This window comes from Schistocerca piceifrons, chromosome 3 (genome assembly GCF_021461385.2).
Source record: "Schistocerca piceifrons isolate TAMUIC-IGC-003096 chromosome 3, iqSchPice1.1, whole genome shotgun sequence".
Taxonomy (NCBI): Eukaryota; Metazoa; Arthropoda; class Insecta; order Orthoptera; family Acrididae; genus Schistocerca; species Schistocerca piceifrons.
In genome coordinates this window covers 682,187,229-682,211,318 of record NC_060140.1, presented here as the reverse complement: position 1 = coordinate 682,211,318, position 24,090 = coordinate 682,187,229, and the positions used below count along the sequence as shown (strand labels likewise).

General features: G+C 38.5%; 1 protein-coding gene across 5 annotated transcripts in view; it reads left to right on the top strand.

The window, feature by feature from the left end:
* LOC124787781 overlaps window positions 1-12,864 on the top strand; it is a 340,611-nt gene extending 327,747 nt beyond the window's left edge. For 4 of the 5 annotated variants that reach the window (XM_047254678.1, XM_047254679.1, XM_047254680.1 and 1 more), the window contains one exon: window positions 6,336-6,729. In XM_047254678.1, coding sequence (XP_047110634.1) covers window positions 6,336-6,531 — 196 coding nt within the window. In that variant the 3' untranslated portion in view covers window positions 6,532-6,729. Of the gene's footprint in view, window positions 1-6,335; window positions 6,730-12,787 lie in introns of those variants that run through there. The other variant, XR_007016010.1, reaches the window with a different exon arrangement.
* Window positions 12,865-24,090: the final 11,226 nt, after the last annotated feature.

Genomic DNA, 24,090 nt, shown 5'->3' with positions numbered 1-24,090 from the left:
ATTAAAATCTAATTAATAATCTTGAAAATATGAACTGTACAAGTATGAATTGGTTGTTATGGTGCACAATAAATTTTTAAGCTTCTACAATTCCTACTATTTTTAAGTTTTATGCTACTGTTTTTAAAACTATTTTTCCGTCTTTGTTCTTTGGAGCTACCTTTTCTTACTTGCATCATTCTGTGGCAGCACTGTGTTTTCTATTGATACATGTTTCATGACACTGAGAGAACTGGTTGTGTAGAAGAAAGGCAGTTAACAGCTCAAAATTTTTCTGCAGCAGCAGCCATATGACATTTGGTGCTGGGTGAGGACTCCTCAAGGTTTTATGATGCATTAATCTTCAGTTATACACATCCATATTGCTCATTTGTTTTTTTTTTTTGTTTTTCATTTACACATTTTCCTTTAAGTTCTCATTGCTACTTTTTTATCTTTTGGAGCTTAGCGGAGAACTTTATCTGTCTGTCATCCATTCTCCAGGCTACATCCCTGCCCCCTCATATTTTATTTTGTTTGCAGTTACAATTATGTGTTCTGCTCCCATCTATTCCTGTAACGATTTGTGTATTTTACTGCCTCCTAGTAATTTGCAATAAACATATCTCCATTGCTCACTGAAGAAGCCTGAGTACTGGAATGGTTTTGCCATTAGAAGTTCAGTCCCACTACAAGGAGTCAAAACTGGTTATACACAGTGACTATAATCTTCCTGCTTCGGATCCACAGGAATCTTTGTTTTGAAAACACTATTTAGTTTGCCATCAGCACTCCAAGCCATTTCTACTCATCTGTTTGTATTTTGCTGTCTGACCAGTCATTGTTTTCAACTGTCCTGAATATAAAACCTTATTAACTGGTTTTATGACTTCATTGTCAACATATAAAATTTCATTTTGCGTTATCCAATTCTTAATGTAATTGTTATTCGGACCTATTTTCAAGCTTGCTGTATTAAGTTTTTCCATTAGTAGTTGGAGTTCATCTTCACTGCAAGCAAACAGTACAATGTTATCAACAAAATGGAAGTGGTTCATAAATGTTCCATTAACATTCCATTAACACAAATTCCTTCTTTGTTTTCCTAAGTTAGGACGTGGAAAATTCCTTTAGAAGCACAGAAAATAATTTGGATGATATGGAATCTCCTTATCTGATTCCTCTTCAGTTTTACATTTCTTGTCACAAGAGACTGAAGCTACTATTTTGAGACAATGAACCTAGTTGTATTATTGCTTTCATGTTCACTGCTACTTTTATATTTTGGTCTCCAATAGAATTTGACAACAAAATATGCTCTTTGATGCCATAAAACAAGTTTCATTTATCTTTTTTAATGTATGAACCAAAATCTGGCTCCTTAATTAAGCGCCCCCCTTTTTCTTTCATGGCACATGCAGTTGTGATGTTTTTTTTTGCAGAATATGAAATGGCTGTGTTCTGATAAAGGGGGTGGGGTGTCCACTTATGAAATGAATATTTGTACCTTTTCAAGTGAAATTGCACCTAACGTAAGAATATTTAACCCTGACTTGCGCAAGGTTTCATACTGTATTTGTCTCTTCCTTCAACCCCCCCCCCCCCCCCCCCCCCCCCCCCCCCCCCCCCCCCCCCCCCCCCCCCCCCCCCACACACACACACACACTCCTCCTAACCCCTTCCCACCATACCTATTTCTTTTGGTAAGAAGACATGAAACTTCTTCGTATTTCAAAAATCTCACATGGTACAAGTGCTCTATAAAAATAATAATTCCATTCAAAAATTCGTAATACCATAAAATCTAAACTTTGTTACAATCTAAAAGACACAGATGGGTTGGTCAATACTTAACTTCAGGCAGTGCTACTCCCCAGACTAAGAAGGAGCCAATGATTATTAGAAGAATGGATGGCAAAGCTGACTGATTGTAGGAGAGCAAAGGTAGTACTGTACATCAGTAAGCACTGTCAGATATGAAAGAAGGCGATGAAAGGTAAAAGCTGATACAGAAATATAAAATAAACTGGCAAATGAAATAAATAAAGTGTAAAAATTAAATAATATTAAAGAAAATATAAAAATAAGGTGTAAATATTATGTTTGGATGCCTCATTCACTGTTAAACTTTTAGCTCATTGTATGAAAAGAAAAATTCATTTGAGGAAACTAAAATTACAAGGAGACCGAATTGATCGCCATTACTTAACTTGAGGAGGCAAAACTCCAAGCACTGCTGAGATGGAAAATTTTGTTTCAGTTTTAAATGTCTTTTGCAACACCTGGAATTTCTCCTACTGAAGATAAGGTATAGACTAACGCCCAATCTACTTCTATTTTTAGTTTCTTGTCTAACATTGTTTGCGATCCTTTTAGTTCATTTCATACCTTGAATAGTTCTGTAAAAATGATATTGTAACATCACAGTAAATGATATGCTGCAACCATTAGCAAACATTTTATTGTTTAGTGAGATTGGTAAGAAGGTATATTTTGGAAGTGAAATGATAAGTTATATAGTCATCATATTGTATTATGCTACACAATAACAACATTCCAGTATAGATTCAGCCTTACATTTACAGCTGTATATATTTCTAATATTATAGCAAAGGATGCGCTTAGCGGAACAGGACTGGTTAAAACAGATTTAAGTAACGTATTCATATATGCCCCCCCCCCCCATGAACCATGGACCTTGCCGTTGGTGGGGAGGCTTGCGTGCCTCAGCGATACAGATAGCCGTACCGTAGGTGCAACCACAACGGAGGGGTATCTGTTGAGAGGCCAGACAAACGTGTGGTTCCTGAAGAGGGGCAGCAGCCTTTTCAGTAGTTGCAAGGGCAACAGTCTGGATGATTGACTGATCTGGCCTTGTAACAATAACCAAAACGGCCTTGCTGTGCTGGTACTGCGAACGGCTGAAAGCAAGGGGAAACTACAGCCGTAATTTTTCCCGAGGGCATGCAGCTTTACTGTATGATTACATGATGATGGCGTCCTCTTGGGTAAAATATTCCGGAGGTAAAATAGTCCCCCATTCGGATCTCTGGGCGGGGACTACTCAAGAGGATGTCGTTATCAGGAGAAAGAAAACTGGCATTCTACGGATCGGAGCGTGGAATGTCAGATCCCTTAATCGGGCAGGTAGGTTAGAAAATTTAAAAAGGGAAATGGATAGGTTGAAGTTAGACATAGTGGGAATTAGTGAAGTTCGGTGGCAGGAGGAACAAGACTTCTGGTCAGGTGACTACAGGGTTATAAACACAAAATCAAATAGGGGTAATGCAGGAGTAGGTTTAATAATGAATAGGAAAATAGGAATGCGGGTAAGCTACTACAAACAGCATAGTGAACGCATTATTGTGGCCAAGATAGATAGAAGCCCACGCCTACTACAGTAGTACAAGTTTATATGCCAACTAGCTCTGCAGATGACGAAGAAATTGAAGAAATGTATGATGAAATAAAAGAAATTATTCAGATTGTGAAGGGAGACGAAAATTTAATAGTCATGGGTGACTGGAATTCGAGTGTAGGAAAAGGGAGAGAAGGAAACATAGTAGGTGAATATGGATTGGGGGACAGAAATGAAAGAGGAAGCCGCCTGGTCGAATTTTGCACAGAGCACAACATAATCATAACTAACACTTGGTTTAAGAATCATGAAAGAAGGTTGTATACATGGAAGAACCCTGGCGATACTAAAAGGTATCAGATAGATTATATAATGGTAAGACAGAGATTTAGGAACCAGGTTTTAAATTGTAAGACATTTCCAGGGGCAGATGTGGACTCTGACCACAATCTATTGGTTATGACCTGTAGATTAAAACTGAAGAAACTGCAAAAAGGTGGGAATTTAAGGAGATGGGACCTGGATAAACTAAAAGAACCAGAGGTTGTACAGAGATTCAGGGAGAGCATAAGGGAGCAACTGACAGGAATGGGGGAAATAAATACAGTAGAAGAAGAATGGGTAGCTTTGAGGGATGAAGTAGTGAAGGCAGCAGAGGATCAAGTAGGTAAAAAGACGAGGGCTAGTAGAAATCCTTGGGTAACAGAAGAAATATTGAATTTAATTGATGAAAGGAGAAAATATAAAAATGCAGTAAGTGAAACAGGCAAAAAGGAATACAAACGTCTCAAAAATGCGATCGACAGGAAGTGCAAAATGGCTAAGCAGGGATGGCTAGAGGACAAATGTAAGGATGTACTCACTAGGGGTAAGATAGATACCGCCTACAGGAAAATTAAAGAGACCTTTGGAGATAAGAGAACGACTTGTATGAATATCAAGAGCTCAGATGGAAACCCAGTTCTAAGCAAAGAAGGGAAAGCAGAAAGGTGGAAGGAGTATATAGAGGGGTCTATACAAGGGCGATGTACTTGAGGAAAATATTATGGAAATGGAAGAGGATGTAGATGAAGATGAAATGGGAGATATGATACTGCGTGAAGAGTTTGACAGAGCACTGAAAGACCTGAGTCGAAACAAGGCTCCCGGAGTAGACAATATTCCATTGGAACTACTGACGGCCGTGGGAGAGCCAGTCCTGACAAAACTCTACCATCTGGTGAGCAAGATGTATGAAACAGGCGAAATACCCTCAGACTTCAAGAAGAATATAATAATTCCAATCCCAAAGAAAGCAGGTGTTGACAGATGTGAAAATTACCGAACTATCAGCTTAATAAGTCACAGCTGCAAAATACTAACACGAATTCTTTACAGACAAAATGGAAAAACTAGTAGAAGCCAACCTCGGGGAAGATCAGTTTGGATTCCGTAGAAACACTGGAACACGTGAGGCAATACTGACCTTACGACTTATCTTAGAAGAAAGATTAAGGAAAGGCAAACCTACGTTTTCTAGCATTTGTAGACTTAAGAGAAAGCTTTTGACAATGTTGACTGGAATACTCTCTTTCAAATTCTAAAGGTGGCAGGGGTAAAATACAGGGAGCGAAAGGCTATTTACAATTTTGTACAGAAACCAGATGGCAGTTATAAGAGTCGAGGGACATGAAAGGGAAGCAGTGGTTGGGAAGGGAGTAAGACAGGGTTGTAGCCTCTCCCCGATGTTGTTCAATCTGTATATTGAGCAAGCAGTAAAGGAAACAAAAGAAAAATTCGGAGTAGGTATTAAAATTCATGGAGAAGAAATAAAAACTTTGAGGTTCGCCGATGACATTGTAATTCTGTCAGAGACAGCAAAGGACTTGGAAGAGCAGTTGAATGGAATGGACAGTGTCTTGAAAGGAGGATATAAGATGAACATCAACAAAAGCAAAACAAGGATAATGGAATGTAGTCTAATTAAGTCGGGTGATGCTGAGGGGAATTAGATTAGGGAAATGAGGCACTTAAAGTAGTAAAGGAGTTTTGCTATTTGGGGGAGCAAAATAACTGATGATGGTCGAAGTAGAGAGGATATAAAATGTAGGCTGGCAATGGCAAGGAAAGCGTTTCTGAAGAAGAGAAATTTGTTAACATCCAGTATTGATTTAAGTGTCCGGAAGTCATTTCTGAAAGTATTCGTATGGAGTGTAGCCATGTATGGAAGTGAAACATGGACGATAAATAGTTTGGACAAGAAGAGAATAGAAGCTTTCGAAATGTGGTGCTACAGAAGAATGCTGAAGATTAGATGGGTAGATCACATAACTAATGAGGAAGTATTGAATAGGATTGGGGAGAAGAGAAGTTTGTGGCACAACTTGACCAGAAGAAGGGATCGGTTGGTAGGACATGTTCTGAGGCATCAAGGGATCACCAATTTAGTATTGGAGGGCAGCGTGGAGGGTAAAAATCGTAGAGGGAGACCAAGAGATGAATACACTAAGCAGATTCAGAAGGATGTAGGTTGCAGTAGGTACTGGGAGATGAAAAAAGCTTGCACAGGATAGAGTAGCATGGAGAGCTGCATCAAACCAGTCTCAGAACTGAAGACCACAACAACAACAACATTCATATATGAGCCAAGCTGACATGGAAATTTTAATTCTATAGTTATTTTAGAATAGTCTATTGAGAAAAAGTACAAAAGCTGTCAACTACTTATTGTAATTAAAATAGCTGTCTGGGTTCCCTCACATTCACAGTGTGTTTTGTGATTTTTGTGTGCTACTGAATGTTTCATCTGCTGTTGGGGGAGGTACGGTCACATAAGAATCTCAAAAAAAATTGTTGCTATATCTTCACATATAGTATTGTATGTTAGGGGAACTTTAATTTTTTTAGCTTTATCTTTGAAATGCTGCATAAAACAAACATGAGGCGTTACATATTATTATGTTACAAAAGTTGTTGTTAGGCACATAGCTATTGTTATATTCATTTTCTTACTTTTCAGTGGTGAAGTTCTGCGATACGTTCATCAACAGAAGACAAAAAAAGACAGAGCTGACGAAAAGAAAGATGCAAAGAAAACAAAATTATCTTTTATTCATACCACAACAGAAAATCAGGCTGTAAATGACATATATGCAGCACTTCTGAAGGGGAGAAACCATCCCAAAACATATAATAACCAAAGCAATGAATGTTGACAGTGATGATAGTTCATCTGAATCTTTTTACTGATATAATTAACATAAATAGCTGGGCCATAGTATTTTATGTGCTGTGCAGTGATGGCTTGTCTGATTAGTTTATTCCTCTCTGTGGCCCAAGGTATAAAATAATATTTGCTAATAATTTTACAAATGCTTTTTTTAGTTTTGGGAAGATAATGGTATTTTACATTTAATAAATATAACATTTTAAATAAAAATTAATTATGAAATTCTCTCTTCTTACTGCACTGTAGTTGTCTTATTGATTCATAATTCCCATCCCAGGATGTTGACAGATTTGAAATACTAATTACTTCTGTGTTTTATTTATCCATAACGATAGCACTGGGGGGGGGGGGGGGGGGGGGGAAACGCCGAACTACCAAACTCCTCTGTGGGCAGACATGATTTGAAGTACTAATTACTCCTTTGTTTTATTTATCCATACTGATAGCACAGTTAAAAAAAAAAAAAAAAAAAAAAAAAACCGCTGAACTACCAAACTCCTTTGTGGACAGACATGTTGTGGTGAAGGTGCATATGCATACATGTAAGTATGAAAAATGAGTGTAACTCCACAACCAGGTAAATAGAACCAGTCAATATCTTCTCCATCTCATTCAGAGGAGAGAGAGAGAGAGAGAGAGAGAGAGAGAGAGAGAGAGAGAGAGAGAGAGAGAGAGAGGAACCTCTCAGTAAAAGTAAACAAAAAATTCTGAGCTCTTGGAACTTAGTCATGAGTCCAGCAAACTTGAATAATTAATTAAATTCTTTGATGACAAACTGCTGATGTTATCACATTTTTCTTGAAGTCTGAAGGTATTCATCTGTCTCATATATTCTTATACCACATGGAACAGTTTTGTAGTGGTTGGTCCTCCCAATGACCTTAATAATACCAAGAGGATATTGTGTACTCCATGTACATAGTTTCAAGTCTTTGAGTAGTGTGATGAATACTTCCCGCATTTGTGTCTCCCATTTCATCTTCGTACACTTCCTCTTTCCTTTCCATACTATTGTCTTCAAGTTTCTTTCTTAATTGTGCCCTTCTGTATATTCCTTCCATTTTTCAGCCATCCCTTTTTTCTTGGTGGTAACTGCCGCTTAATTCTCGGTGTTCTTGCAGCTGCTTATCTTCTCTCCTAAGCTTTTGTAATCTTCCTGTATGTGGCATTTACCATACCTACAGTTCTGCGTGTTTCAACAGCTTTGCATCTCTCCTCTACACATTTGTGCTTTGTAGTTGTGCAGTGTCAGGCACTCACATTTTTAGGTGTATATTCCCTTTTGCCTGTGTTGTTTGTTGCATTTTTATATTTTCTCCTTTCATCAGTTATATTTAGTATGTCATGTGTTAGCCAAGGATTCTTACTGGGCCTCGCCTTTTGCCTTGTTGTTCCTCTGCTACCTTCACTATTCATCTCTCAAAGCTTCCTGTTCATTTTTTATTGTATTTCCTGCACTTACTTCAATCAGTTGTTACCTAATGCTACTTTAGAAAAACTCAACAACTTATGGTTGTTTCAACATATAGCAGGTCTGTTCAAAAAAATCTTGAAATATGGCCACAAAATCTTTCTACACTTACCTTTTACTTATTGTGCATGGTCTCATTCAAAACACTCTCCTTCACAATTGATACACCAGTCACAATGCTGTTTTCAGTTCTGGAATCAGTCTTGATATGCCTCTTGCTGGATTGTGCAAAGTGCTGTCTGCAAATTTTCTTTTATCTCGTCTATCATTGCAATCTTTATCCTTTCAACGGGGTTTTCAACTTTGGAACTAAAACAAAGTCCACAGGGGTCAGGTGTGGAGAGTACGGAGGATGTGGCAGCTCATTGATTTTGTTTTTTAGCGATAGCCACCCACCAACAGGAATGAAAGTGCAGGTGTACTATAGTGACACAAGAGCCATGAATTGTCTTGCCACATTTCAGGACATTTCCTTCTCTCATTTTCTCGCAGGCCTCGCAAGATGTCCTGATAGTACCATTGATTAACAGTTGGTCCCTAAGGCGCGAATTCATGATAAATTAATCCTTCAACATCAAAGAAAACTATCAGCATGGCTTTGACATTTGACAAGCCTTTTTTGTTCTTGGAGAACCTTTTCTGATCCATTGTGAAGACTGAACCTTGGTCTCAACTAATAACCATAGACCCACATTTCATCACCAGTTATGGTTCTCTTAAGGAACACAACGTTCTCATTTGCACAATCCAAAAGCTGTTCACAGATTGTGAGGCAAAGGTCTAAAGGTCTTTCTGGTCTTATGACTCAGAGCTGTGGGATGAACTTGGCAGCAACACAATGCATTCCAAGAATCTGTGTCAGGATTTCGTGACAGGATCCAACCAAAATGTTACATTCTTTTGCAATCTCTCGGACAGTCAGTCTTCTATTGGCAGGCACAATTTCGTTGACATTCCTGACATGAGCATCACCAGTTGATGTTGAAGGGTGTCCTGAATGACAGTCGATATTTAACTTTCATCTGGTCATTTTTAAACCGTGTGAACCATTTGTAACACCAAGTATAGCTTAAGCACTCATCACAGTAGGCAACCCGCATCATTTGGTGTCTCTCTGTAAAGGTTTTCTTGAGTTCCACGCAAAATTTAATACACACACATTACTTCTCTAACACTGCCCTCTTGAAATTTACGAACTCTGCAAAACAATGTTCAACTCAACACAGCTCTGAGAAATGACTAACAGACATACAACGATGAAACTTCTGCAGTTATGCATTAAACAAAGGCGTGTGCAGGGATGCCAACCAGGTTTCGCTCCAACACACCATTGGCGTGAAATTACAAATGTTCTGGAATTTTTTGAATAGACCTTGTAAAGGTCCAGTCTGCTTAATTTCCCTACCTTTATGCAATTTCTATGGCTTTAATCAGTATTTCATAGTTCATAAAAAAGATTCCATACATACTCCTTGAACTTGAACTTACACTCTTTCTGTAATGAACTCATCACTGATAAAGCATAAAACCTAATCTTTCTTCCCTTCTCCCTTCCTTCCCTGTTGTTGCTGTTGTTGTTGTTACCTTCAGACCAAAGACTGTGTAATGCAGCTCTTCTCACTAGTTTATCCTGTGCTAGCCACCTCAGCTCTCAACAACCACTGCAGCCTTTACCCATTTCAACCAGCATAATGAGTTCATGCCTAGGTCTCCCTCTACAGTCCCTTCATCCCCCCACCTTCCAATCCACACTTCCATCCATTAACAAACTGATTATTCCTTGATGCCTCCAGAAGTGTCCTATCAACTGATTCGGTTGTGCCATAAGTTTCTTTTCTCCTCAGTTCGATTCAGTACCACCTCATTAGTTAAACAATCTTACCCATCTAATCTTCAAGGTTCTTCTGTAGTGGTGTACTTCTAAAGTTTCTATCCTCACCTTGTCTTAACTGCTTATTGTCCACATTTCACATAGATACAAGAGCCAATACTACCATTGAGAGTAGCACCTGAGGCTGCAAATGTAGAAATCTTATTATTAATTGGTAACCTACAGAAATTAGTATGTTATGAGTCCCCAATCGAGTATCTATAGTAACAGCTTGATAAGTTGGCCACAGACCCCCAAGTACTGATTGTTATGTCAATGTCATTCAGAACACTTCGTGTTGACTGTTCTCTGTTTCAGACTGCAGTCACCTTCAGTGACCCCATAGTTGTGACACTGTAATTTTCTGATCAAGTGTTGTGTTGGATGTATGACTAGATCATTAATTAAGTAATAACTGATACAATAAAAGGGAAAATGCATGAAGGTTCATTGTAAAGTACTGTTCCATGGTACGTTTGAAATATTTTTGATTTTTGTTGTAAAAACTCTTTGTAATTACTTCTGTTATTGAATAGTTTCGTCTTGTACACTGTTAATAAACCTTTTGTAACTGAAACCATGTTGGTTGAACTTAATAATTTACAACATGTTATGGGGCCATCCCATGTCAAAATGAACAAATCATAGTTGTAGAAGAAGATTGACCCAATCCAGTTAGTGCTGCTAGAGGAAATTTTTTGTTGAAACAAGTTGTACAATAAGGGGAACCATCCTTAAGAACGTGGCTACTAATTGCAATTATGAAGTGAATACTAATATACTTGAAAGGCCTGGCAGCTGGGGAAAATGGAAATGGCATGTCTCTACAGTGCTTCATTGATATGAACGTGAGAACATTATTAACAGTAGGTGTGAATGTGTGCTGTTGTCACAAGAACTGACAACTGAACAACAGGCAGTGTATGCAGAATGGCAAAAGGATGGTGAGAAAGCAACAAGTTTGATACAAAGTGTGCTAAGCAGACCAGTTGCTCGACTCGTGATGGCGTGCAGTAATGCTGAAGAAATACTGGACAAACTACTTGTACAGTTTGAAAGTAGCAGCACCCAATGTTTAAATTTGTTGATTGAAACCTGTTTTTGACCGAAGCGGGACTAAACAGAAGATATTAGCTGTATTATAATAATAAAAAATGGATATATATAATTAAAATGGAAAAATTAAAGGATAGTACAGTTGCATTATTATTAAATGTTTTGTGTGTACGAAATTGTGCTATTGTTCATTCTCTTTACCTTGCGTCTTTTCTCTTTTTCTTGTGTCCATCACTATATATATTCTAATTATATTTGTTGTCTTCTGAAAGCTTCTCCTTCTTGTTAATCTTGCAAAAATATGACCGTGGACTTCCTTTCCTACATTTCAATTGTAGATGCAGGCAGCCAACTCCAGGGAACACCGGTGCCTCTCAAGGTGATATAAAATGTGAAGGAAATTCCTCCCAACTTGGCTCTACTTCACTTCAGTAAAAATACTTAATACGGTTATTAAATCTTCTCTTATTCAGAATCACATATAATACAAAACACTCATAGCACGTCGTACTCCGAAAAAAAAATCTTAACCATGCTTCCACATATGAGAGAGTGAGACAGAATCATGCACAAAGAAGTGAATGATGGTGTTTGTTCATTTATCTGCGCCATACTGTGCATTCATAATTAATGTCTTTGCTGACACTTTTGGCTGGTTTTCGATTCTGTCATTATCACTGCTTCATTTTTTAATAAATTTTAACTTTACCATATCAGGGGGGTCTTTCACCATGTACCTACACAATTGCCCCCACACTGTACATTGACATAGTATGGAGACGTGCAGTGTTTTTGCACGTACATAACTTATATTTACGTTTGTAGACATGGGTCGATGCCCTGTATTTGTAAACTTCTCTTTTATTTAATTGAATGGATATGTCAGCTTATCCTATGTATGTTAGAGTTCTACAAGAAATTAAAAAATTATATACATAATACGATAGTTAATTACATATTTGAATTTAGCGTGCTGACAGTAATGTTCAGTTTGCAGCGGCCTTACTGCCTGGTTTTGCGGCCGTGCGCTAGTAGGTTTGGCAGCTAAGCACGAGCCGCTAATGGTCAACATGTTAGTTGCTACCAGTGTATGTGTGTGCACTTATTTCATAGTGTTAATTTCACATTGAGAGACACACTTTCACCTGAGTATTACATATTAAAGAATTGCATGGCATTTGTCTTCATTCTGGATGTGGTGAGTGTGCTTGTTGTTCAAAATCTGACGCTGTGGCAGATCTCCATTCTTACAGACCAGACATCATTATTACCCATCGTACTTGCATTTTCAGCAGAGAGAACCCTGGACAACAGCATCTGTCGACGAGGTAAGTACTGGCTCGAACAACTATAGTTCCCTTATTAATGTATCAGGTGTGGTGTGAGACAATACTCACAGATTACTTCCTAGCACACGTGTGTTAGTGTCACCACACTTCACCGTCCACTTTGTGGAAAGAGTCATGTTGTCGTCCAAAACATTGTATAAATTGCTTGTCTTTAAAGTTCACTCATATACATGGAGTTTGGTTTCCAATGAAAATTCATACAATTATTGAGTTACAACAATATATAACAGGATAGTTATACCTATGTCTGACATTCTATCCATCGCTTATACTATGAACATAAATTTCTTAAGTTTTAAAATGTCATAAAGTTTACATTAACTGGTTTCTGTTACTACAGTTTGTTTGTTAGTTTTAACTTAACTTTGTTCACATCACAGATACAAATTAATTACATAACACATTATTGTGGTAGAAAACAAGCATATGATACATTTATACTTCATTTATTTATAGATAGGCTTTTATCACTTATGGGAGCTCATTTCTTCCTTAGGTAGAGAAGGGAGAAAACATTTAAAATAGGAGTAAAACATTACGTATTGCTGGCCTAACTACGCTGGGCGCTGCTTCCTTTGCTTCGGAGGGAACGAAGGAAATACTCATCTACTGGTTCAAGGATGTATGACTCGTACCATCATGGACTAGTTGCCAAGGAACTCTTATTTCAAGGAAATGATGTGTACTGACTAATCATTTGTGTACTATCATATTGTTTCTTTATTCACTAGTTGAAATAAAACAACCCCTTGTTTTTCATTCCTTTTTCAATATCCTAAAGAGGTAATTTATAGAAAGTTTCATAATTCCAATTGTGTCTAATATACCTGCACAAAATAAGTGATTTCATATACGAGGGCATTTCGAAAAGTGGTGATACAATGGCTCGCAGTCCTTAAATAGAACATTTATTTAGAAAACGTCAGTTACATCTTATTAAATGGATTATTTGTTATTTTTCGACATAATCAACCCCGTTTCCACCAAGATGTGACTTAAGGTAACTGAAGACATGGAAGTCAGTGGGCGCAAGGTCCGGGCTGTATGGTGGATGGTCCAATAAATTATTGGGTGATTACGCTGGCACATTTTCGGAAAAACATGGAATAATTCAAGGCTACATATATGATATGCAAGTATATCCGCATCAGACGTTTAGTCATGCTTCGTATTCCATGCCGTGGAGTAAACGTGAAGCTGTAAGGAAGGAAATAAAAAAAAATTTTGGATTGGGGAATCATTGAACTGTCCCTTTCTCCCTGTAGTAGTGCCTTACTAGCTGTGGGAAAAGTGTATGGGAAACCTGGATGAACAAATACAGAAGTTTCATGGAGTAAAGTTTCTCTCAAGTATCGATTTGAAAATATCATATTGGCAAGTCCCTTTAACAGAACAATGCAGGAAATATACTGTCTTAATTTTTGGTGGGGGGAAGTACCAATTTCGCATGCTTCCATTTGGTTTGAATGTCAATGCGGGTGTATTTATCTCTGCATTAGACACTGTGCCAGGACCAGAATTATTGGACCTCGTAACACTCTATGTGGAAGATTTATTGATCACCACAAATACGTGGGAGGAGCACGTGGTACTCATAAAGCGAGTGTTAGGTAAATTCTCACAGGCTGGTGTTACAGTTAATTTAAAGAAATCAAAATTTGGACGGCACTAGTTGAAGTACCTGGGACACACAATATCACCCAAGGGTATTTCTCCAGAACTAGGAAAACTAGAAGCCATAAAGAATAAGCCACACTGTATTAATCGTAAACAACTAAAGGCATATCTGGGGTTAGCTTCCTTTTTCAGACGGTTCATACCAGTGCAGTTGATGAACAGTAGAGCATTATTGTCACTATTTAAAAAGAATAGTCAGTGGATGTTTACTGATCAGTGCAAGCACGACTTTGATCAAATTAGAAAGGCCTTGTTAATTTCTATAGTACTTCACCATCCTGATATGTCGAGGGATTTTTGCATTGCGTCGGATGCTTCCACTACAGGCCTGGGGGGCATGCTTATTCCACGTGGATGACACCTCAGGGACTACCGAGATAAAGATTATTGGTTTCGCTAGTTGTGTTTTGTCACCTTGTGAACGAGCCTACTCCACCATGTAGCTAGAAGCTCTAGCTGTGGTCTGGGCTTTCTGTAAGTATCACTACTATGTATACGGAAAGAAGATATTAGTGTTTTGTGATCACCATCATGTAAGTTGCTACATGCTTGATTAGCTCAGTGGATTTTAGCCTTACAGGAGTATTTATTTGAAGGGAAATCAAAATGTGGTGGCGGATGCATTATCGCGTTTACCATAGGGCTTAGGTGTATTCGCTGCATTAGTAGACCAATCATCTGAGTATAAAGTACTGCTGTTGCAGGATGGAGCTTGACAGCAGAAATATTTGTCTATGTTTAAGAACATAGCGAATTTGCAAGAGGCAGATCCGCTGTGGCGAACTGTGCGAGAAATAATTAACAGTGGGGAGGATAGTGAATTACAGAGGCACTATAAAATCAAGGACAATGTTTTGTTCTACAGAAAGAAATCTAATTGTGAACAATGGCTTGTTTTCATTCCAGGAGGGGGTTTAGAAATCTAATCTGGTATACACACCATTGTTGGGGACATTTTGGAATAAAGAAGTGTACAAGAAAGATCGATACCTATTGCTATTATCCAAACCTACAGAAACCTGTACAGAGGTTAATACGCAGCTGTACCACCTGTCAAAAGGTTAAAGCCACTAATATAGGTACAAGAGGGGAATTGCACCCAATTGTACCGAATAGACCACTAAGCCTGGTATCAATCAATATCGCGGGACCTTTACCCACTGCTCGCAGAGGTGTAAAGTATGTCTTGGCGATATATGACTTGTTCACGAAGTATGTGAAGTTATATGCGATAAAACGTGCCACGTCTATCCCTATTATTAAGCAGATAGCAATGGAATTTGTTCCGCAAGTGGGCAACCCTATTACTATTTTGTCAGATAATGCTTCGTATTTTAAGAGTATGAAGTGGAAAGAATTCTTAAGGGATCAGGGGATCAAGCACATATTGATATCCCGCTTTAACCCACAAGCAAGCCCGGTGGAAAGAATTTTTCAGGAATACAATAGATTCATGAGGACGTATGCTCCAACTAAGCATACGAAATGGAGTGAGTACCTCAACATCTTTGAGCAAATATATAACAACTTACCTCATGATGTCACAGGTTTTACACCAGTGGAATTAATGTTTGACCATCCGGAGAGAAATGAATTTGCCATATGACCTTTGTATAAATATCCTTATAACTAAATTGTTTACTCGAGGTGTGGCCCATTTCTTCATTTGGTACCTGCTACTCCAGATGTAATTCTCTTCTGCACTGCGACGATGCACTGGTGACTGAAAAAAAAACTTAAAACTAATTGTGTGGCTCAGTGGCCACTGATACATTTGGTCATTACATCTGTCCCAGATATTTCCATACTTCTTTTAAATTCATAGACATTCGTTTACTCTGTTACCCTTTATGATCATTTACCCTGCTATACGGTATTATATCATTTCTTCTTAGCTTACACATTTTGTATATTTTTTCATAATGCTTCCTTATGCTTGTAAATATGTTATATATAGCTTAGTATTTATCAATATGTTCCGTAGTTCTTAGACAGTAGATGTAATTGCTTAGTATTTCTGTTTACTTTGTATTTAAGTTAGACACTTGTACCTATTGCATTCCTGTTTGGTTGTGTCTTTGTGCCTTTGCCAGTCTGCCGCACGTGCGCACAGGTCAATGCCTCCTGTCCTACTACTGACGTCAGCATGTATTGTTGAGCACACACAGCTGAGCCAGAAGCTAATTCTGTTTTTACTTTAGCTTCATGTGAAGCGGTGTATTACTTCTCATTCCTGTTGATTTTATGCTTATGCGTACAAATCAAAAGATTTACTTATGCCAATACCCATTACTTTATTCTAAAATACTCTCCAGAAAAAAATTACACTTAGAGTTATGCACATTATGTACAATTATCTTGTGATAGAAAGAAAAATGTTACCATGCTTCATCATTCTATAAAAGCTTGTATATCTTTGTGAGGATGGAGACCCTTGTCTCTCCTTGTTTTCTCATTGACTATTCTGTACATTCCAGGGTAAGGTATTTTGGAAATTATATATGGTCCTGAATAGAGTAATTGCCACTTCTTATTCAGTTTGCCAATTTTTGTCAATTTAAGATGTGTCTGTAAGAGGACTTGTTGCCCTTCAAAAAATTTTGTAACACTTTTCAGTTGCTTATAAATTTTCGTTTTATACTCAGCTGTGTATTCGAGTGTAATCGTGGCTTGTTTGATTTTGTCTTATAGTGTCATTTCTGTAGTGGGTACTTTTGGTATGGGTGACTCCCACTCATTCGTTTGTTTTGTCCAGAATATCAATTTGTGAAGTGTGAAACCTATTGGAGAACGTGGAAGGTTGTTGACAATTTGCACAAAAGGAGTTATGTATACTACGCATTGGGTGTGTCTGGGAGGGGTGTATGTCCTAATAAACCAGTTAAATTCTTTAAAGACTCATTCTACTGGGCTTGCTTCTGGGTGAAAAAAGCTTACTAATACATGTTTTATGCCCTGTGAGGTCATAAATTGTTCCACTTTTGCCCAACGAAATATGGAGCATTATCAGTTAGTAGTACCTTTGGTTTACCTATTCTTCTGAAATAGTCTTACTCAGTTCTTTTCTGATATTTGCGGCTGTTCGTTTTTAATGGCATAATTTTGATACGTTTCGAAAAAATATCATTTGGTGCCACTACATATCTTACAGCTCCCTTATTTCTTGAATATGGACCAGCTATGTACAGGGATACTGTATCTAGAGGTTTTTTTTGTGAGTATTGGGTGTAGCTCAGTATATTTTGACACATTGGACTGTTTTGATTTTTGACATATTGCACACTTTCTCAATACCTGTAGGACTTGTCTTCTCAAATTTTGAAAATAATGAAGTGTTGCAGTTTTTTCAGTACATTTACCTACTCCATAGTGTCCCCAACTTTATGTGTGCTTCTTATAAATTTGTCAATATAATCTTCAGGAATACACACACACCATTGGTCAGATTTTTCAAGTTTCCTATAAAACAAAGCACACTTGTGCTCCTGATACCATTTACTTACATTTCCACCTTCATATTGCTTAAGGTTTTGCATGACTTTACTCCATCTCCGAGATTGCATTTGTATAATTTTCATTTGCTTGCAAAACTTATGGTAATCAGACTGTTGTGTTGTACCTTGCATTAATAATGTTCTGATTTCTGCATCTTGCTCTGTTAATTCACTAAATTCCTCTGAACCTAGTGGCAGCCTAGACAAGGCATCTGCAATCACATTCTGACTTCCTTTAATATAAATGATCTCAAAATTGACTTCTTGCAAATGTAGAAACCACCTAGCTAATCTACGGTGCAATAGTTTACATGTTAAAAGAAATGACAGAGATTGGTGGTCACAGTAAACCTTTGTGTTTTTGCTCCACAAAAAATATTTATACTTTTTAAATGCCCGTATTACTGCTAAACTTTCCAGTTCTGACACAGAGTAGGACCTTTCTGACTCTAATAACGTGGGACTAGTAAAACTGATGACCTTGGGTACTTCCTTACCTTCTTCCTTTCACATCTGGAATAAACATGTCCCAAGCCTTTGAGATGAGGCATCCGTGCATAGACAAAAATCCTTGGACATGTCAGGGTAGCTAAGAATGTTTGCATTGATTAATGCCTTTTTAATGTTATTAAAGCCCTCCTAACACTTATCATCCCATAACCAAGGCCTATTTTTTCTTAGCAAGTTGAGTAATGCATCACTGTTCATCAATTGGTGTGGTATGAATTTACAAAAAAAGGATGCTAGTCCTAAATAAGTTTTTAGTTGTTTTTTATTCTTTGGAGCTGGACAATTGTGTATGGCATCAAGTTTTTTTTTCGGATCAGGTAATATACCTTGCTCTGACACAACATATCCTAAAAATCTAGCTTGCTCCTCACCAAAAACAAGACTTTTTTAAATTGGCTGCTACTACATATTCTGCAAATCGTTGAAGTATCTGTTCAATGAGCCTGATATGCTCTAACCAGGTGGGTGTGGCTATTAGCATGTCATCTACGTAAACAGTGACTTTGTTAAGCAATTCTGGTCCTAAGACCTTATCCAATACAGATATAAATACGCCTGCGCTAATGTTCAATCCAAAAGCTAGAACAAGGAATTTGTAACATCTGCCACAACAAACAAATGCTGTATATTTTCGACTTTCTTCATGGAGCTTTATTTATCAATAGGATGCCTTGAGATCGAGTATACTGAAGTATTTAGTGTTGTTAAACTTTAAAACCTGTTCATCCGAGTTGTCTGGTCTTGTGCATACTGGTGCTAAAATCTTATTGATACATCTAGTATCGAGAACTAATCTTACTGATCTATTGGTTTACTTACTGGTAATATAGGACTACAAAGTGTGAAAATGAACTTGTATAATTCCCCGTTTAATCGTGATTGATCTCTTCCTGTACTGCCTCTTGTTTTGCCCATGGAATAATAGGATGTGACATTACACAAAATATTTCATGTGGATAAACTTCAAATTTATATTCATAGTCTTTTATTACTCCTGGCTCCTCACTGAAAACATTTGCGTACTTAAATAACAAGTTAGAAAGTTCTTGTCATTGCATATCATTTAGTATCTGTGATTCACTTAGTTTCTGCTCCTTGCTTCTTGTTCGGTATCATATCTGTTTGTGAAATACACAGTTGGAAAGAAATATTAAAGTATTACATTTGACTCTGGTTTGTTTTTATTACTTTCATCAGGTGTTTTGACTAAATCAATGGAAAAAATCTGATACTTTGTATAGAAGTGGCATTTTCCATTACCTATGTCAATCTGTGTTTTGTATGTTCTAAACATGTCCATGCCAGTAAGACAATTAACTGTAGGTTTCTCAATTATGAGAAAATTGAACTTCACTGTAAAATGTTCAATTTGTAATGGAATAAGTGCCCAATGTTTTACCAATTTAGTCTTACTGCCTGTAGCAGTTTGCACCTTGCAGTTCTGGACAGTAAATGTTGGAAATTTGCCTCTCTCCTTCAATTCACAGAAAAATGCATTTGACATTAGGTTGGTAGTTGGACCTGTATCTAAAATTAACTGTGTGTCAATGTTAAGTATTTTCACCTTAATGATTGCTCGTACTTGTTCTTCCTGGATATTATTCATTGTATCTAGCTCATGCTGATATAGATCATCCTTGATGTCACTTTGTTTGTCAAATCTTATGAAACATGTTTGTATGAGGACAAGTCAAAAATTATCTACACTTTTGCCATAACATTTGTTACATTGCACACATTGTCTTCTGTTCTTGCATGTGGCAATGCTGTGACAGTTTGATCTCATTTCAACCATTGTTCTTCCTTGTGTTGGAGACATAGCGTGGCAGCACCATTAGAAGCATGCACCAAACAGGAACAACGGGCAGTGATCTGATTCCGCTGCACGGAAGGTATCAAAGGGGCAAACATTCATTGCAGACTATCATCGCAATATGGGAGAAGTGCACTATCACATAGAACTGTGTTTTTGTGAATCTAGAATTTTAAAAGTAGTCGAAAAAGTGTAATGCATGAAGAGGGAGCGGATCGGCCATCAACCTCCACTGCAGATGACAACATTCAGCAAGCTCAAGAGGCTGATTCTGGCGAATAAGCGAATCACTATCAATGAAGTAGCATTCACTTGGAACATCAGCCCTGGCTCTGCCCATCACATCATCTATGTCGAACTCGGTTTCCGTAAGGTCTGTCGGTTTCCATAAGATCTGTGCATGGTGGGTACCTAGGAAGCTTACTGACGACCATAAGTTCACCTGTGTTAGGGTCTGTCAACACTTACTCACGTGCTTCAACAATGAAGGTGATGCATTTTTGAGCGTAATTGTCTCTGGAGATGAAACATGGGTGCATTGCTATGAGCCTGAGTCAAAGCACCAGAATATGCAATGGAGACACCCTGGATCACTGCCGAGGAAAAACAGGGTCATCCACAGGAAAGGTTATGTTAACTGTATTTCGGGACATGCAGGGGCCATACTGGCAGAGTTTATGGAAAAGGGAACGACTATCAACAGTGCGGGGTATAATGAATTGATGGAAAAGAAACTGAAGCCAGCAATTCACGCCAAATTCCATGGTTTGCTGTCAAAAAAAAAATTGTTGTTGCATGACAATGCATTGCCACACACTATTGAAACCCTCAACAAGATGAAAATTGAGCTATTGAAACACCCTCCCTATAGCCCAGAACTTGCTGCAAGTGAATTTCACTTGTTCTGCCACTCAAGGATGCTTTGCGTGCTTGCCAATTTGCCTCAGGTGTGGGTATGCAAATTGCAGTGCAAAAGTGGCTTCATGACCAACCGAACACCTTTTGTTTGGAAGGAATATGTAAGCTCATTGACCGTTGGGCAAAGCGCATTGAGAAGGAGGGAGATTACATAGAAAAATTATGTGCACTGTATACCCCTAGCTTCAGGTTAATAAATGGCAGAATGAAAAGTGTAGATAATTTTTGACTTGCCCCCATAGTTTAGCTTTACCCCCAATGCCTGAGAGGTCAATAGCCAGTGGCTTAAGTATGACCCGTTGGCGTTTTCCGACGGCATAGTGTGACTTAATTCATTACTTGGAGTATTTCAGTTAGTTGTCCAGTGTGGGTACTTCTCAATTTGTGTCATCGGCTGCTTGCAACATTCCTTCGCAAGTGCTCATGTTGTTATTAGTAAAAGCTGCTGTGCCGTTATTTTGCTGCCCAAAGGTTGGCTGTGGTACAGCGTAAGGCATGGCATTGCTGCTGTGCATCAGCCACTGCTGTGGCTCACTGTTTCTGTTTATGTTCAGCCCATGGCCTTGTGATGGTGGATTGTAATTCACTCGTGGATTGAAATTACTCCTTTTGTTTTGCAAATTTCTTTTAAATTGTTTGTTTTTTCCATTCCCATTACTGTACTCGTTACCTCTGGGTATGTAACTGTTGTGTGTACCATCCCTGCTGTGTGTTTAGATCACATTTCACTGACTGGTTTACATAACTATGTTGTTGTTGTGCCTGATTTTCTGATGTTTTAGTCAGTACAGTTCTTTCCTCATAGATTAAGTCGATAGAATCAAGCACTGACAGAAAGTATTCAGTATCATGCTGTTGGGATGTAACTAATTTTTCTCTAATGTGCGATGGTAAACGACTTTTCAAACTTTTTAATACATCTACTTGTGATATTGGGTTCGTCCAGTAGCATGTCTTGTTCAGGTATTTTTCAAAGCATCCACATAGACTACCGATTTGCAATTGAATGGTGCAGGGTTGAAAACCTCCCGTCTGAGGCTTTCTTGTACTGCCTCAGACCAGTATTTGTCAAGGAAAGCTCGTTCAAATTGTATATAAGTGCTGTAACATAAGGCCACTTCAATTGCCCATAAAACAATGTCACCTTGTGTATATCCCACGAGAAATCTGATTTTGTGACTTCTGAAATTTTCCCGGCGTATTTCTTCTTCTAATAATTTCCGGGTATGCAGCCGGATCCCGTCGACATTCTGCCACGATATTTCAGCCCAGAGATGTCCGGCCATCATCAGGTGAGTACACAACTACTGAAGAGCCCAGGTGCAGTCGCGGTATTTATGCCGAATCTCGCGCATGTGAAATGTACTGGCATCCTACAGCGCATGCGTCAGGTGTTGACATGCGCAGCATAGCTGAGTTGTACGTGCTGCCCTCGGTGGTGGAAATAAAGGTTCATCTAGTCATTGAGTATCGAATGACACTGTCGATTCCGCTGTGATTGTATAATTTTAATAACAGGATTCCAATTTTTATCCAGCTGAAAGCCGTTGTCACGATTTATAAGATTATTGGCAAGACGTATTTCCACTGATTCCTTGATTATGGAATCCCAAAAACCGGAAACCGGGGATAAAATTTTTGTTACATTGTATTCCATTGAATGTCCCAAAGAAATACAGTGCTCTGCTACTGCCGATTTTGACGGTTGCCACAGACGGGTGTATCTTTCATGTTCTATACATCGTTCATGGACAGTTCTTGTCGTCTGGCCAATATATGCAGCGCCACATTCACAGGGAATTTTGTAGACGCCTGCCTTCTTCAGTTGTAAATCGTCTTTAACGGATCCAACCAGGGCCCGGTTCTTTGCTGGTGGACGGAAGATAACCTTGATTTTATTTTTCTTCAGTAATTGGCCTATTTTCGACGACACATTCCCGGCGTATGGAAGGAACGCAGTTGATTTAAAGTCATCATCTGCGTCCTCAGTGCGTTGCTTCTTGTTATGATAGTTGCGCATGGCCTTCCTTATTTGGCGAGAAGTGTAGCCATTCTCTTTGAAAACCTTCTCCAAGTGTTCTAATTCTGCGTGGAGGTTTTCATCATCCGATATTATATGCGCTCAATGTATTAAGGTACTGAGAACACCGGCTGTTTGTGCTGGGTGATGGCAGCTTGATGCCTGGAGATACAGATCTGTGTGAGTCGCTTTCCTGTACACAGAATGTCCTAATGACCCATCATTTTTACGGCGTACTAGCACGTCTAGAAATGGTAAAGTGCCCTCTTTTTCGATCTCCATCGTAAATTTGATGTTCTCATGTAATGAGTTTAAGTGATGAAGGAATTTCTCCAGTTCCTGTCTGCCATGAGGCCATACAGCAAAAGTATCATCTACGTACCGCCAGAAGACCGTAGGCTTTAAAACAGCAGACTCAAGTGCTTTCTCCTCAAAGTCCTCCATAAAGAGATTAGCTACCACAGGCGACAAAGGGCTCCCCATGGCGACGCCGTCTGTTTGTTCAAAGAGTTCGTCATTGAATAAAAAGTACGTTGAGGAGAGTATATGTTCAAACAAGGCCGTAATTTCTGCACTGAATAAGTTACCAATAAGATGTAATGATTCCATTAAAGGCACTTTGGTAAAAAGTGAGACCACATCAAAGCTGACTAATAAATCCGAGCTGCTAAGCTTAACTTCCTTCAAGCGACTGACAAAATCCTCGGAATTACATATATGGTGGCAACACTTACCCACATACGGCTTTAGTAATGAGGCCAGATATTTTGCTATAGAATAGGTCGCAGCACCAATATTACTCACTATTAATCGTAGTGGGGCACCATCCTTGTGTATCTTCGGAAGACCGTAGAGTCTTGGTGGTACTGCATTGTGTGGTCTCAATCTCTTGATAACTTCTTCAGGTAGAGAACAGTCGTTCAAAAGGGTAGTAGTTTTCCTTGATATTCGGCTTGTTGGGTCCTTTTCAATTCTACGGTACGTAGAATCATTTAGCTGACAATATATCTTCTCGTTGTAGGCTTCATTTTATCCCCGGTTTCTGGTTTTTGGGATTCCGTAATCAAGGAATCAGTGGAAATACGTCTTGCCAATAATCTTATAAATCATGACAACGGCTTTCAGCTGGATAAAAATTGGAATCCTGTTATTAAAATTATACAATCACAGCGGAATCGACAGTGTCATTCGATACTCAGTGACTAGATGAACCTTTATTTCCACCACCGAGGGCAGCACGTACAACTTGGCTATGCTGCGCATGTCAACACCTGACGCATGCGCTGTAGGATGCCAGTACATTTCACATGCGCGAGATTCGACATAAATACCGCGACTGCACCTGGGCTCTTCAGTAGTTGTGTACT